The following is a 13,054-nucleotide window of genomic DNA, read 5'->3' as shown; positions in this document are numbered from 1 at the left end:
ACCAGGCTCCTCCATCCATGGGATTTTCCAGGCAAGAGCACTGGAGTGGGGTGCCATTACCTTCTCCAACACCTGCTTTCTAGCATTTGCTGATTCCCATTGTAGCATGAACTGGTGGATTATTACGCCTTCAGAATTTTACTTAGAGACAGATATGATGCCAAGTCCACCCAGCAAAGAAAGGCACTTGGCGGGAACAGATTAGGTATAAACCATGATGCTTTTGAACTGTGGGGCTGGAGAAGACTCTTGAGAGTCCCTTGAACAGCAAGGCGATTACACCAGTCAATCCTAAAGGAAATCAACCCTGAATATTCATTGGAGGGACTGATACTGAAGCTGAAGTTCAATAATTTGGTCATCCAATGCAAAGAGCCTACTCATTAGGAAAGACCCTGATGCTGGGAAAGGTTGAGGGCAGGAGGAGAAAGGGAAGACAGGATGAGATGATTGGATGGCATCACTGACTCAATGGACATGAATTTGAGCAAGCTCCAGGAGACTGTGAAAGAGGGAGCCTGGCATGCTGCAGTCCATGGGGTTGCAGAGAGTCAGACACGACTGAGTGACTGAACAGCAATGGTGTGTGAGTGTCCTAGGGTTTTTATGGCACAGTATCCCAGACTAGAGGGCTTAAAAAATGAAAAATTAGTCTCTCCCAGCCCTGGAGGCTGGAAGGAAGTTTGAGATGGAGGCATTAGCAGCACTGTTTCCTCCTGAGATTCTGCATAGAGTCCATCCCTGTCTCTTCCAGCTTCTGCTCATTGCCAGCACTCCTTGGCACTACTGGGGGAAAATATCTGAGGATGCTGCCAGCAGGATGAAAAAGAAAAAGCAGAGGGCTTTTCATGGGATCATACTTTCTCTAGACACTTACGCAAGGGTCAGGTATTTTGTAATATGAGGAATTTCGTGGGGGAGACTGGCCCCATGGGAAACTATCAGATGTGGAACAGAGAAAAGGCTAAATCTCAGGGACTCAGAGAAATGAAGAACAGGAAGATGCAAAACAGCTGTAAAAACCCAGATTTAGTTTTAGTCCCCAACCAGTGGGAGGGGCTGGCTGAGAGTCTTTTCCTCTAAAGCTAGCCACAGGGCATTTGAGGGCTGCTGCCAGCAATTCCTGGCCAGGAAGTGTCTGCCTCATCCTGCAGCCCCACACATCTGGGAATCAGCTGACTATAAGATTGGGGTTGCCTGTAAGACTGGCCTTCCACCCAACACTCAGCTGAGCAGTCTTACTGCCCCTCATTCACAGGAGGGAACAGAGGTGCTGTCTTAGGATTTTAGCACAGAGATAAGGGTGCTCCCTCCACTGGACAGCCTTTGCAGGGCTCCCCCAGGAGCGGGGCCGAGCCTGGGCGGCGGGGGGCGGAGGGGGGATCTCCCTTTTCTTAGGGTCTCCAGGTCGGTGGGGCTGACTGCTCAGAAAAGTGCAGGTAGAAGACTTCTCCACCTCCTTCCAGCCCAAACCCAAATGTCAGGTCTAGCTCAAGCCATGCCAGGAAAGGCCAGGAAAGAGCAAGGCAGAGAGGACCAGAGGGGCCAGCCCCCAGTCCCAAAGAAGGGAGCCGCCCCTGGGCTGGGCTTTCTGAGCCCACAGGAGACAAGTGTGCTTCTCCCAGTTCCCTGAGCTCATTCTGACCTCAGGACCTTTGCACTTGGACTTTCTCTGCCAGGAAGGTTCCTCCCCAGGTCCTCAAATAATAGCTCCTCTCTTCATTCATTTCCTGTTTCTTGTACACACGGACACATCCTCAAACAGCCCCTGCCTCCACCTCTGACACTGACCCCAGAATCTGTCACCCAGACACTCCATCGTCACCTGGGGTTGCATTGCAGGCTTCTTCATTGGTCGGCTTTCTTGTTTGGGGGGGTCCCCCTGACAGAATGTGTGTACCGGAGACAGGGACTTCATCTGGCTTGCTCACCACTGAACCCTCATGGCAGGAACCACCTCGCACATAGTAGGTCCTCGTATTAGTTTGCTCAGGCTACTGTAATGAAGTGCTGCAGGGTGGGTAGCTTAGACAACAGAAATTTATTTTCTCCCAGTTTAGAGGCCAGAAGTCCAAGATTAAGGTGTCATCACGGTTACTTCCCCGAGGCCTCCTGGGCATGGAGACGGCGATCTTTTCCCCGTGTCCTCATCTGGTCTTGCCTCTGTGTGTATTTGTCCTAATCTGTTTTTTCTAAGACACCAGTGAGATTGGATTAGTGACCTCATTTACCTCAATCACCTCTTTAAAGGCCATCTCTCCAGTATAGACATACACTGAGGTCCTACGGGTTAGGACTCTGACCTATGAACTTGGGGACACAATTCAGCCTGCATCGGTCCTCAAAACACATCTGTTGAATGAATGAATAAGTGAATGAGCCACCCTCACTTTTAAAGCTAGGCCAGTGGCACACACAAGGTTATGAATGTGCAGCTCCAGTTTGAGGGAAGGTAAAAAAACTTGGCCCAGCATTCAGAGGTGGTATCAAATAGGAAAAGGTAGGTGAGGACCAAATTCTTTAGGAACTTTGTTCTGAAAAAAGACTCCCAAAGTTTTTAGAAAGGGTAGTGACAGGATGAGACCAAGGGCTTAGAAGGGAAAGGGCCACAGTGTGTGCAAGGATGGGACCACTGCTGTGAGGAGGGGATGGACAGAGGGCTGGAAACGGGGCACACATGGATGCCCCAAGGGTCAGCTATGGGGTAGGCACCACCTCGAGACTCCAATCCTCCCCACTGGTTAGTGCCCTGGAGCTGGCCTGACAAATGCCCCCAACTCAGACACATAGGACATCTATTCTCTCCCGGTTCTCAGGCCAGAAGTTCCAGGGTGAGGTGTTGGTAGAGCTAGTTCTTCCCAGAGGCTCTGAGGGAGACCCCTTTCAGGCTCCTCTCCCAGCTTCTGGGGCCCATGATCCCCTCGGAGGTCCCTGACGTGGGCCAGCAACCCTCCAGTGTCTGCCTCTGTCGCCCTCCAGCCAGGGGCTCTGAGTCTCAAACCCTCTCCGCCTGTCTCTTCTTGCATTTCGGGCCCACCGTCATCGCCAGATCTGCCTCAATTCCACTGCAAGTAGGCTTTTCCAAATAAGGTCACAGTCACATATCCAGGTGGAATTGCATGGGAGGAGAGCGAAGCCATTCAACTCACTGTCTCCACTCTGGCCCCCATAGCGGCTGGGGGGCGGTCATGGTAGGAAACTGTTCATGACCCAGAGTCCCTGGCTGGCCTCTGGGCCCTGACTCAGGCCAGTATCTAGACCTCTGCACTTCACTTTCTTGACCTGAAAAAGTGCAGATTAGGCACTGACTTGCAGGGTTGCTGCGAAAACAGCATCACAGGTTGCTGTGAAATGAGCACCTCAGAGCGGTGCTGAGTGAGGCCAGCTGACTCCTGATTATAGGTCCCACAGAGACATGAGAGACCCCAGCAACCTTTTCTCCCAGAATCTCCAGCAGCCTGACCCAGCCTGGGTGAGAAACGGTGACGGCGGGGCAGAGATTGGCTACCAAGGAACCCTGGAGGGGCTCCCTGTCATCTCTCCACGCCTTACTGCTTCCTCTTCATCCTGAGCTGTAGGTGACGACGCGGAGCCCAGCAGAAGTGACGGCAGACCCTTGAGACGCTCCCGTGGAAGCGTGGAGTCCACCTGTCCCCAGGCCCCGGGGGCCCACCAACATCCCTTTTGTTTTCTGTGCCTGTTTGCTGCCATCAGCCCCTCCTGCAGACAGGCCTGAGCTGGGCTGCTGGTCTCCCCTGCGTCGGTGAGCAGCAGGTGTGTTGTAAGGGATTGGGCAAGGCAGAGCTGGAAGAAATACAGCCCCCAGGAAGGTCTGCTGGGGGACCTCTGGGCCACATTCCCGTCTTGTGTCTTCGCAGAGCTAGCTGAGAAGACCAGAGGCGCTGAGCCCCAGAGACCGCACACCCCAGCTCTCCGAGCAGACAGTCACGTCAATGTCCTACAGGGCTTTGAAGTTCAGGAGGCATGCTCCAACCTCCACTCAGCACCACCCAAAGGAAGACATGAACTTCCATCAGCAGCCACCAGGGCTACCGGGCGCAGCACTGGGGCAGACAATGAGTCCCGCACACTGGCAGATGGGAGAGAGCAACCCGGACTTCCTTCCCAACAACTTCAATCAGCTGAATTTGGACCCTCAGCAGCCAGAAGCAAATGGGGGCCAACAGAGGTCAAAGGTAAGATGAGAAGAGGGTGGGTCAGGAAGGGTGCATGGGGGGAGGTGTGTGTGGGGGTGTGGAGAGAAATGTGTGTGTTAGTCATTCAGTCATGTCCGACTCTTTGCGACCCCATGGACCGCAGCCCGAAAGGCTCCTCTGCACATGGGATTCTCCAGGCAAGAGTACTGGGGTGGGTTGCCATTTCCTCCCCCAGGGGATCTTTATGACCCAGGGATGGAACCTGGGTCTCCTGCATTGCAGGCAGATTCTTTACCATCTGAAAGAAGGTGGAGGGGTGGGGGGCAAAGTGAGGAATAAAACCTGCCAGTCTAGTCCAGTCCCCATAGTACAGATGGTGTTCCCCCCTGCCGCCAACCTTCTGGTCACTTCCAACAAGCCCCAGGGGCAGACAGTCTCTGGGGCAGCAATGACCTTCTTGGACATGGATCTGGGGCCTCCGTTCTCTGTGCTGGGGTCTCCTGCCTGGGAGCTTTCCCTCCAGCTATGACTGCCACAGTCATCACTGCCAGCCACCCCCCACCCCAGCCCTGCAGGCCCAGGGTGGGCTTCTCCCCTCCCTCCAGCTGGAAGTGCCTGCCCTCGCAGGGCCATCTCCCAACTCACACGGGCACCTCCACCTCCAGCCCACAGCAGTGGAAGCCAAGCCTCTGCAGGAACAAGCACAGGGCCTTGCCTCTGGCACACGGGGGTCCACCTCTCGCCCCTCCTGTCTCTAACCCAACATGAGCAGATCCATCAATTCAGCCGCAAATTCCAGAAAGCGGTGGGAGTCCGTCAGAGGCCAAGGCTGTGAGTCTGTCTGTCTCCTCCAGGGACCCGAAAACAACCTGTACAGAAAGTACGAGGAGAAGGTGCGGCCCTGCATTGACCTCATCGACTCCCTGCGGGCCCTGGGTGTGGAGCAGGACCTGGCCTTGCCCGCCATCGCCGTCATTGGGGACCAGAGCTCAGGCAAGAGCTCCGTGCTGGAGGCTCTGTCTGGGGTCGCCCTCCCCAGGGGCAGCGGTAAGTACTGCCGGGGCAGCTTCCTGCAAGCCACAGAGCATCCCAGGACTAGTAGGCTCAGGAGCGGTCACGAGAAGCCCCCCTGGACTGGTGATGTGGGCAGGGGGTGGTAGGGGGTGTGGGCCTGGATGCTCCTGCTGCCCCTAGGTTCTGAGTCCTCTTTCACGTGTCAACAGTCATTGCTGGGCTTTGTATCAGTTGGTTTCTTTCTAGTCTTCTAAGACTCTAGAAACATTTCTATGTTAATTTGTCAGTTTCTGGTAACATGTAAAGTCTTTTTGAAGAATTTTCTCAAATTTGAGAAGCTACCAGCCAGGATCATGGTATGATAAGACACAATGTTTTATTTTAAAAGAGAAATATTTTTGGCCACGTCTCAAGGCATGTGGGCTTTCAGTTTCTCAACAAGGGGTCGAACCTGCACCCCCTGCAATGGGAGTGCAGAGTCTTAACCACTGGACCACCAAGGAAGTTCCTGTTTCCTTTCAAAAAAAAAAAACAAAGAAAATGTAAGCGCGTGTAGAATTAAGCATGGCAACCCACTCCAGTATTCTTGCCTGGAGAATCCCATAGACAGAGGAAACTGGCAGGCTACAGTCCGTGGGGTCTCAGAGTCGGACAGGACTAACTAATGCTACTACTACTATGATCGTCTGGGCCTCCCTGGTGGCTCAGCTGGTAAAGAATCTGCCTGCAGTGCAGGAGACCTGGGTCCAATCCCTGAGTTAGGAAGATCCCCTGGAGGAGGGCATGACAACCCACCCCAGTATTCTTGCCTACAGAATCCCATGGACAGAGGAGTCTGGCGGGCTACAGTCCATGGGGTCACAAAGAGTCAGACATGACTGAAGTGACTTAACACACACGCATTCAAGCACAGAATTAAAAAGCTGTCATACATTCTGACTATGAAAATAATTATAAAGGGGAAAAAAGGGCGGACTTGGCACCCTAAAGTGGGTAGTTTCCCCTGTCCTGATTCCCTTGCTCATACCCATTTTCTTCCAGCACTGCCCATCCGTCAAAAATAATAGGAACCCGGGGAGCCAGGGCTGCCTCCTGGGCACAGAGGAGGGTATGGGGGCTTCGTGGACCCTGCAGAGCCCTCAACAACCACCCAGACCAGGCGCCCCGGCCTGTGTGTCCTCCCAAGCATGTGCAGCCGGTCCTTTACTCCAGGGTCTCCTGCGAGATCCCCATCAGCCCAACTCTGGTGTGTGATGGAGTCAGAGTAGGGACCAGTGGCTCCTCCTTTCCACCCTGGGTTCAGCATTTCCAGGAGAAAAGCAACAGAGCAAAGCGTCTGGAGGCCAGTGTGGCCGTGGCAGCCATGCGGAGGCAGGAGCCCCTTACAGGACAGTGCTTCGGGCTCCCGCCACGCCTGAGTGTGAGGGGCTGGGAGGGATGGATGGCGCTGGGTAGATCTCTCTGCTTCCCTCCCACTCCTACACCCATCCTGACCCTTGGCTGCCACCTGGACTGTGCCCAAGGCCTTTCTAGGGCCAGGGGTAATTAGTGGGGCTGGGCTGAGTCCTCCCTAGAGAGGGATACAGAGTTCAGACCAGGCCTCTGGGGACACTGAGGAAGAAAAGAGCAAAGGGTGGGGCTTCCCTGGTGGTCCAGTGGTTAGAACTCCATGCTCCCAATTCAAGAGATGAGGGTTCGATCCCTGGTCAGGGAACCAAGATTCTACATGCCTTGTGATGCAGTCAAAAGGGAAAAGAAAAGGGCACCTGTGAATGCTTCTTTTTAAGGGAAACTTAAAAAGGCTCTTTGGGAAACTCTCTCTCAGGAATCATCACCCGGTGTCCTCTGGTGCTGAAACTGACAAAGCGGGAGTGTGAATGGACAGGGAAAATCACCTACCGCAAGGTGACGCAGCAGCTGCACAACCCCTCCGAGGTGGAGCGGGAGATTCGCAGAGGTAGGGCCCTGCTGGGGTTTTCACATGACTTCTTGGGCTCAGCTCCCTGAGAACCCCATGTCTCCAGCTAGCTCACCAGAGGGATCGCTCCCCAAATTGCAAGGTGCTGCCTCAATTCTAGATCCACCCCCAAAACTTGCATCTGCAAGTCGGCTCCTTCTCCCCCTGGGGTCATCAGCGGTCACCCAGGCCTCTCCACCTCCGCAGCGAGCACCATCTCTTCTTTCCAGGCTGTCCCACGTGCCGGCCCTCTACCTCGCACATGTCCCTCCTCCTTGCTACATAACCCTACCCTTTCGTGACTGTCAGTTTACCTGCCTCTCCTCTGGGAAGTGTCCTGGGCAGCACCCCTGCTCCAGCTACCCTGGTCAGCGCTGGGGACGTGTGTCCCGAGGGGCTGCTCTAACCTGAAGCGTCTGGTTGCCTGTGGCCGCATTCCTGTCCCCAAACCGTGAGGTTTCCCCCAAGGCCAACCCCACCCACCCATCACTCCTAGAAGCACATCCAACTCTTGAGATCAGCCTGAGGTAACCACTGAATGGGAAGAAGGTTCAGTTGCTCCTGGAATGTCTTCCCAGGTGGCGCTAGTGGTAAAGAACCCGCTTGCCAATGCAGGAGACATAAGAGACACAGGTTTGATCCCTGGGTGGGGGAAGATGCCCTGGAAGAGGGCATGGTAACCCACTCTAGTATACTTGCCTGGAGAATCCCATGAACAGAGGAGCCTGATGGGCTACTGTCCATAAGATCACAAAGAGTCAGACATGACTGAAGTAGCACGCACACATGCTCCTGGAATCCACTTCCATACCCACCCAGAGGGGACCCTGGAGGTCATCCCCTAGCAGCCCTGCCTCCAAGGTCCCTGAGCCTGCCCACACCTCCCCAAGGCATCTTCCCCTTCCTGCTCTCCAGCCGGGCTCAGCCAGACGGGCAGAAATTCACTCTGATCATAACAGGAAACTCTGTGGCCATACCTTCCATTCTAGAGAGATGAACTTATGCCTCACTCAGCAACAGACTTTGCATCTGAGGCTGGGGTTTTCACATGACTTCTTGGGCTCAGCTCCCTGAGAACCCCGTGTCTCCAGCTAGCTCACCAGAGGGATCGCTCCCCGAATCGCAAGGTGCTGCCTCAATTCTAGATCCACCCCCCAAACAGGAACTTCCTGAGCTCTCCTGGCAAGTTTCCTAGCCTCAGATGATAAAAGCTCTGCACTGCCACGCCTGCTACACCCGTCCTGCCCACCTGTGCCCAGCACATCCTTCCGCGTGGCTGAGATCGGCCCAGTCTCTCTCTAGCTGTGAGCTCTGTGGGCAGGTCTGGGAGGGCATGTTCTGTGAGCTTAGGTGAATGTTCTGGGTAAGGATGAGTAATGAGCATCTTTACAACAGCATCTCTAAGGCGTCCATAGCTTCTTGGAACTCTGGTCCACTGCAGGTAGGAGTATAAGTTGGTGCAACTACTTTGGAAAATTGACACTATATCCACTAAGGCTGTGTGCACACCCCATGACACCTCAAAACTCCAATCCTGAGTATCACTTCAGTTCAGTCGCTCAGTCATTTCCAACTCTTTGTGACCCCATGAACTGCAGCACGCCAGACCTCCTTGTCCATCACCAACTCCCAGAGTTTACCCAAACTCATGTCCATTGAGTGGGTGATGCCATCCAACCATCTCATCCTCTGTCGTCCCCTTCTCCTCCTGCCCTCAATCTTTCCCAGCATCAGGGTCTTTTCAAATGAGTCAGCTCTTTGCATCAGGTGGCCAAAGGATTTCATTTTCAGCTTCAACATCAGTCCTTCCAATGACCACCCAGAACTGATCTCCTTTAGGATGGACTGGTTGGATCTCCTTGCAGTCTCCAAGCGACTCTTGAGAGTCTTCTCCAACATCACAGTTCAAAAGCATCAATTCTTCACCGCTCAGCCTTCTTTATCCCAAGTATACCCCAGCCAAAATGTGCACCCAAAGTCAGCTTCTAGAATCTCTATAGCAGCACTATTGTGATTCCCAGATGGTGCTAGTGGTAAAAGAATCTGCCTGCCAATGCAGGAGACATAATAGATTCAGTTCCTGGGTCGGGATGATCCTCTGGAGGAGGGCACAGCAACCCGCTCCAGCACTCTTGCCTGGAAAATCCCATGGACAGAGGAGCCTGGCAGGCTCCAGTCCATAGAATCGCAAAGAGTCAGACATGACTGAGTGACTTAGCAAGCAAGCAACTATGATTACCCATCCCCCACCCCCCAGCCCCAACCCCCAACCCCCCACAGACTGGATCAAGACACAGAATGGCAATGAAAAGGAACAGCCCTCAGCCACAAGCACCAGTATAGCGTAATCACACAAACAAAATGTTGAGCTGAGGAAGCGGGACCAAGAGAGGGCTTCCCCAAGGGGCTCAGCGATGAAGAATCCACCTGCAATGCAGGAGCGGCAGGAGATTCCGGTTGGATCCCTGGGTCGGTAAGATCCCCTGGAGGAGGGCATGGCAACCCCCTCCAGTAGTCTTGCCTGGAGAATCTCATAGATAGAGGAGCCTTGCAACGTACAGTCTACGGGGTCGCAAAGAGTCAGACATGACTGAGTGACTTAGCACACAGGCGCACATACCAAGAGAAGACGTAGTTTATGATTCCTTTTTTAATTAGGTGGGACCACAGGAACATGCTCTTCTTGTAGGTCAAAAGTGGTTATCTATCAGCAAATTCACTTAGCTCAGCCAAGTATAAGCACAAAAATGGGCAAAAGAGTAGATGCTGGTAAAGCTTAAGATAAGCACTATTTTACACGAGGGCTAGTGATCCACAGGGAGAGAGGGGCTTTAGCAGGGTAGGGGGGCTGACCATGTTCTGTTTCTAGATATGTGTTTCTGTGACACCAGTGGGTCCTGCCTGTGAAACTCACCAAGCCACAGGCTTAAGACAAGGGGTGCTTTCCTGTATGTATGTTTCACTTCAACACAGAGTTACAAAATCATAGCTTAAGTAGTGACTGGGACTGATAGCTGGAGCAGGAAACGTTTACAAAGTAGCCTGGTTGCCATCATTCTCCCACTTCCTAATTTCTAAAGAATTAGGCAATTCATCAGGGTTGTGCTTAAATTGCCTCCCTGTTTCTTACCTTAGGACTGTCCCCTGATACAAGTGAGACACATAAATAGATGAGGGACATAAATCTGCCCACAGATTCCACTGCTTTTGCCTGGTTGGGTTCTTCATCTGGACTCAGGGTTTCTCCTCTCTTGGTTTCCACAGCCCAGAACATCATAGCTGGGAATGGAGTTGGCATCAGCCATGAGCTCATTAATCTGGAGGTCACCTCCCCTGAGGTCCCAGATCTGACCCTCATTGACCTTCCCGGCATCACCAGGGTGGCTGTGGAAAACCAGCCACAAGACATCGGACTGCAGGTGAGCCTCACTGCAACTTGGGAGTGGGCCCCATGCTCAGCAGGGGGCACTTCTGAGGTCTCTGCCGGCAGCCCCCAGGGCTCTGGTGCACCTTCCCAGCCTGTACTCTGAGTAGTTGGGGAGGAGACTGCAGAGGAAAGTCTAGGGCTGGGGCCTCACACTCGGGTTCTGACAAGGGCCTGGCAGTCATGGAAACAGGCAAAGCTGACTCCGTAGGCCTGGAGGTGTATAACGCATACCCTGCCCAATGCTGTCCTGTGGGAATATGGACCCAGTGTTACCACTATCCTAATATTTAAAAGAAGCCAGGCATTGGGGTTTTACATGGGATCTGCTGATTTTAGCCACAAGTTTTAAAAATAATACCACGTAAGTCAGTCAGGACACAGATTGTGATCTCTGGCTGGGGACAAGAAGGCTGGTACAGTGGAGGCATGAGAACCGCAGAGCAGCTCTGACCGATACAAACCAACAGCTGCTGAGCCTGGGGCTTCTTTACCAAAGACCTTCCCACTTAAGGTTGCCTGAGAACACAGTCAACACAGGGATGCCAGAATCACACCTGATCTCTGGCTGGGTCCACCCTGAGACCAGCCTTGTCAAGCCCTGCTGAGACAGCTCACATGGAGGCCAAGGAGGCAAGGATGGTCTCAGAATCAGGGTTGTTGTCCAGGGTGTAAAGGGACGGGGCAGAGGAGAAGGAGAAGATGAAACCCTCTTCCCCTGAGACTGAGGTCACAGCTGCCCTCTTGCCTTTTCCGAGGAGGGGGCGGGGCACTGTCAGTGTTGGGAACCCAATTACAGCCCAACTAAGACCATGGCAGTCCCTCTTGGATGGGTCTCTGCTGGCCCCACTGTCTTAGGCACTTGATTACTCTTTTTTCCTCAACATCCAGATCACCATTCTCTGCCTCTGGGAGCCTTGTAATTAGGTCATTCCCCTTCCTGAGTTAAAGGACTCGTTCCACACTTCTTACCCTGCTTCACTCAGCAAATGTGTGGGATTTCCCAGGGCATGACAAAAATGCTTGCCTGGGGTTAGAGCATGCCTCTTCCTCCTGCCATCAGCTCAGAAGCATCCCAGGGAAGATCTGTCCAGGAAAGGGGTCTCATCTGACCACAGGAATCAGGGAGCCTTTGGGAAAGAAAAAATACCAGTGATAAGCTCTGGAGGATAAGCAGGACATCAACAGAGAGCTCAATGAGGGCAGCTGGTCAGACATTCTAGAGGAAGGGCGTAGGCTAATCCAAAGCTCAGAAGTGTGAAAACTGGGTGGTGCTCTGGGATGACCAGCTGTGCTCTTGGGTGACCAGAGATGTGCTCTTCCTTTGTGACTCCCTGGCATCAGATCAAGGCACTCATCAAAACGTACATCCAGAGGCAGGAGACCATCAACTTGGTGGTAGTCCCCTGCAACGTGGACATCGCCACCACGGAGGCGCTGAGCATGGCCCAGGAGGTGGACCCCGATGGAGACAGGACCATAGGTAAGAAGAAAGCACCGACAGGAAGCCGGGGGAGACCCCTCAGATATTTAGAAGGTCCTGGATGTAATAGCCCTGTTAGAGGTGCCCACATCCTGCATCAGATACGAACTCTGTTCCCAAGGAATCTCCGTGGGCTCAGGGTGCAGTTGCACACAGCAGACAGGCCACCCTCCCTCATGGTCAGGGCTAGATGTATGGCCAATATCTGGAGGTTCTTTGCCCTCCTTCCTATTGTCCCTTATTTGCATTCTTAATGCATTCTGGATGTGGGGGGAGAGATGCCTTATTTTGTCTCCCGCAATGGGCCAGAAAGGAAGAAATGACTGGCCCATCAACTCTGCAAGTCCACAGGAAAAAATCCTGTGAGTCTTTGGTTCATGGAAAAGATCTCACCAGGGCATGTATGAACATATTCAGGGAATACACTTCCAGGTTTACACTGGAGCACAGGTGTCTACAGAGTTTATATTCAAGTAGAACTCTTCCTCGGGGAGATGGGTTCTCTTAAATTCCTTTATTAAAAATGTCCCCCACAGAGGGCATTATAGGGGATTTGGTTGAAGAACACAGATTGCCTGGGTTTCAATCCTTGCTCTACAATTTACTGGCTACATATCCTAGGGCAAATGAGAGCTGCTATTTTAAAAATTCTAATATTATTACTTAATATCACTTCTCTCTAATCACTTCACTTACCCATTGAATTTACCTTCCTGAAAGTTGTGCCAGTCATTTTCTTTGACTAAATGGATACCCAGTATATTACTGCCTTTTCCACTTTTTCTTCCAACAAATACCTAGGTTTCCAGTAAGGATAAAAATAACAGTAGGGGAATACAACTCGAGTTTAATGTATTATTATATGCCAGACTAGACTTGTACCCTGTTACCTGCTGATGTCTACAGGCGTCTAGAACACATTGAACCAGAGAGAAAACTCAGGTTTGGGGTCATCCACTATTATGCAATCATAAGTCATTAGGGATGTCTCATTAATGACCACAGAAGATAGTTTCATC

The 13,054-nt window shown here is 52.6% G+C and overlaps 1 protein-coding gene across 2 annotated transcripts in view; it reads left to right on the top strand.

The window, feature by feature from the left end:
* Positions 1–13,054, top strand: part of MX2 (MX dynamin like GTPase 2) — a 39,214-nt gene that overhangs the window by 3,024 nt on the left and 23,136 nt on the right. Inside the window, exons 2-7 of one of the 2 annotated variants that reach the window (XM_040232165.1) lie at positions 3,573–3,763; positions 3,879–4,196; positions 5,012–5,204; positions 6,997–7,128; positions 10,393–10,547; positions 11,897–12,035. In XM_040232165.1, the coding sequence (XP_040088099.1) occupies positions 3,954–4,196; positions 5,012–5,204; positions 6,997–7,128; positions 10,393–10,547; positions 11,897–12,035 (862 nt within the window). In that variant the 5' untranslated portion in view covers positions 3,573–3,763; positions 3,879–3,953. Of the gene's footprint in view, positions 1–3,572; positions 3,775–3,878; positions 4,197–5,011; positions 5,205–6,996; positions 7,129–10,392; positions 10,548–11,896; positions 12,036–13,054 lie in introns of both variants that reach the window. The other variant, XM_040232156.1, reaches the window with a different exon arrangement.

The sequence above is a fragment of the Oryx dammah genome, unplaced genomic scaffold (genome assembly GCF_014754425.2).
Source record: "Oryx dammah isolate SB20612 unplaced genomic scaffold, SCBI_Odam_1.1 HiC_scaffold_2, whole genome shotgun sequence".
In the NCBI taxonomy this organism is placed as follows: domain Eukaryota; kingdom Metazoa; phylum Chordata; class Mammalia; order Artiodactyla; family Bovidae; genus Oryx; species Oryx dammah.
Note: the sequence above shows the minus strand (reverse complement) of the source record. Positions and strands in the feature narration are given on the sequence as shown.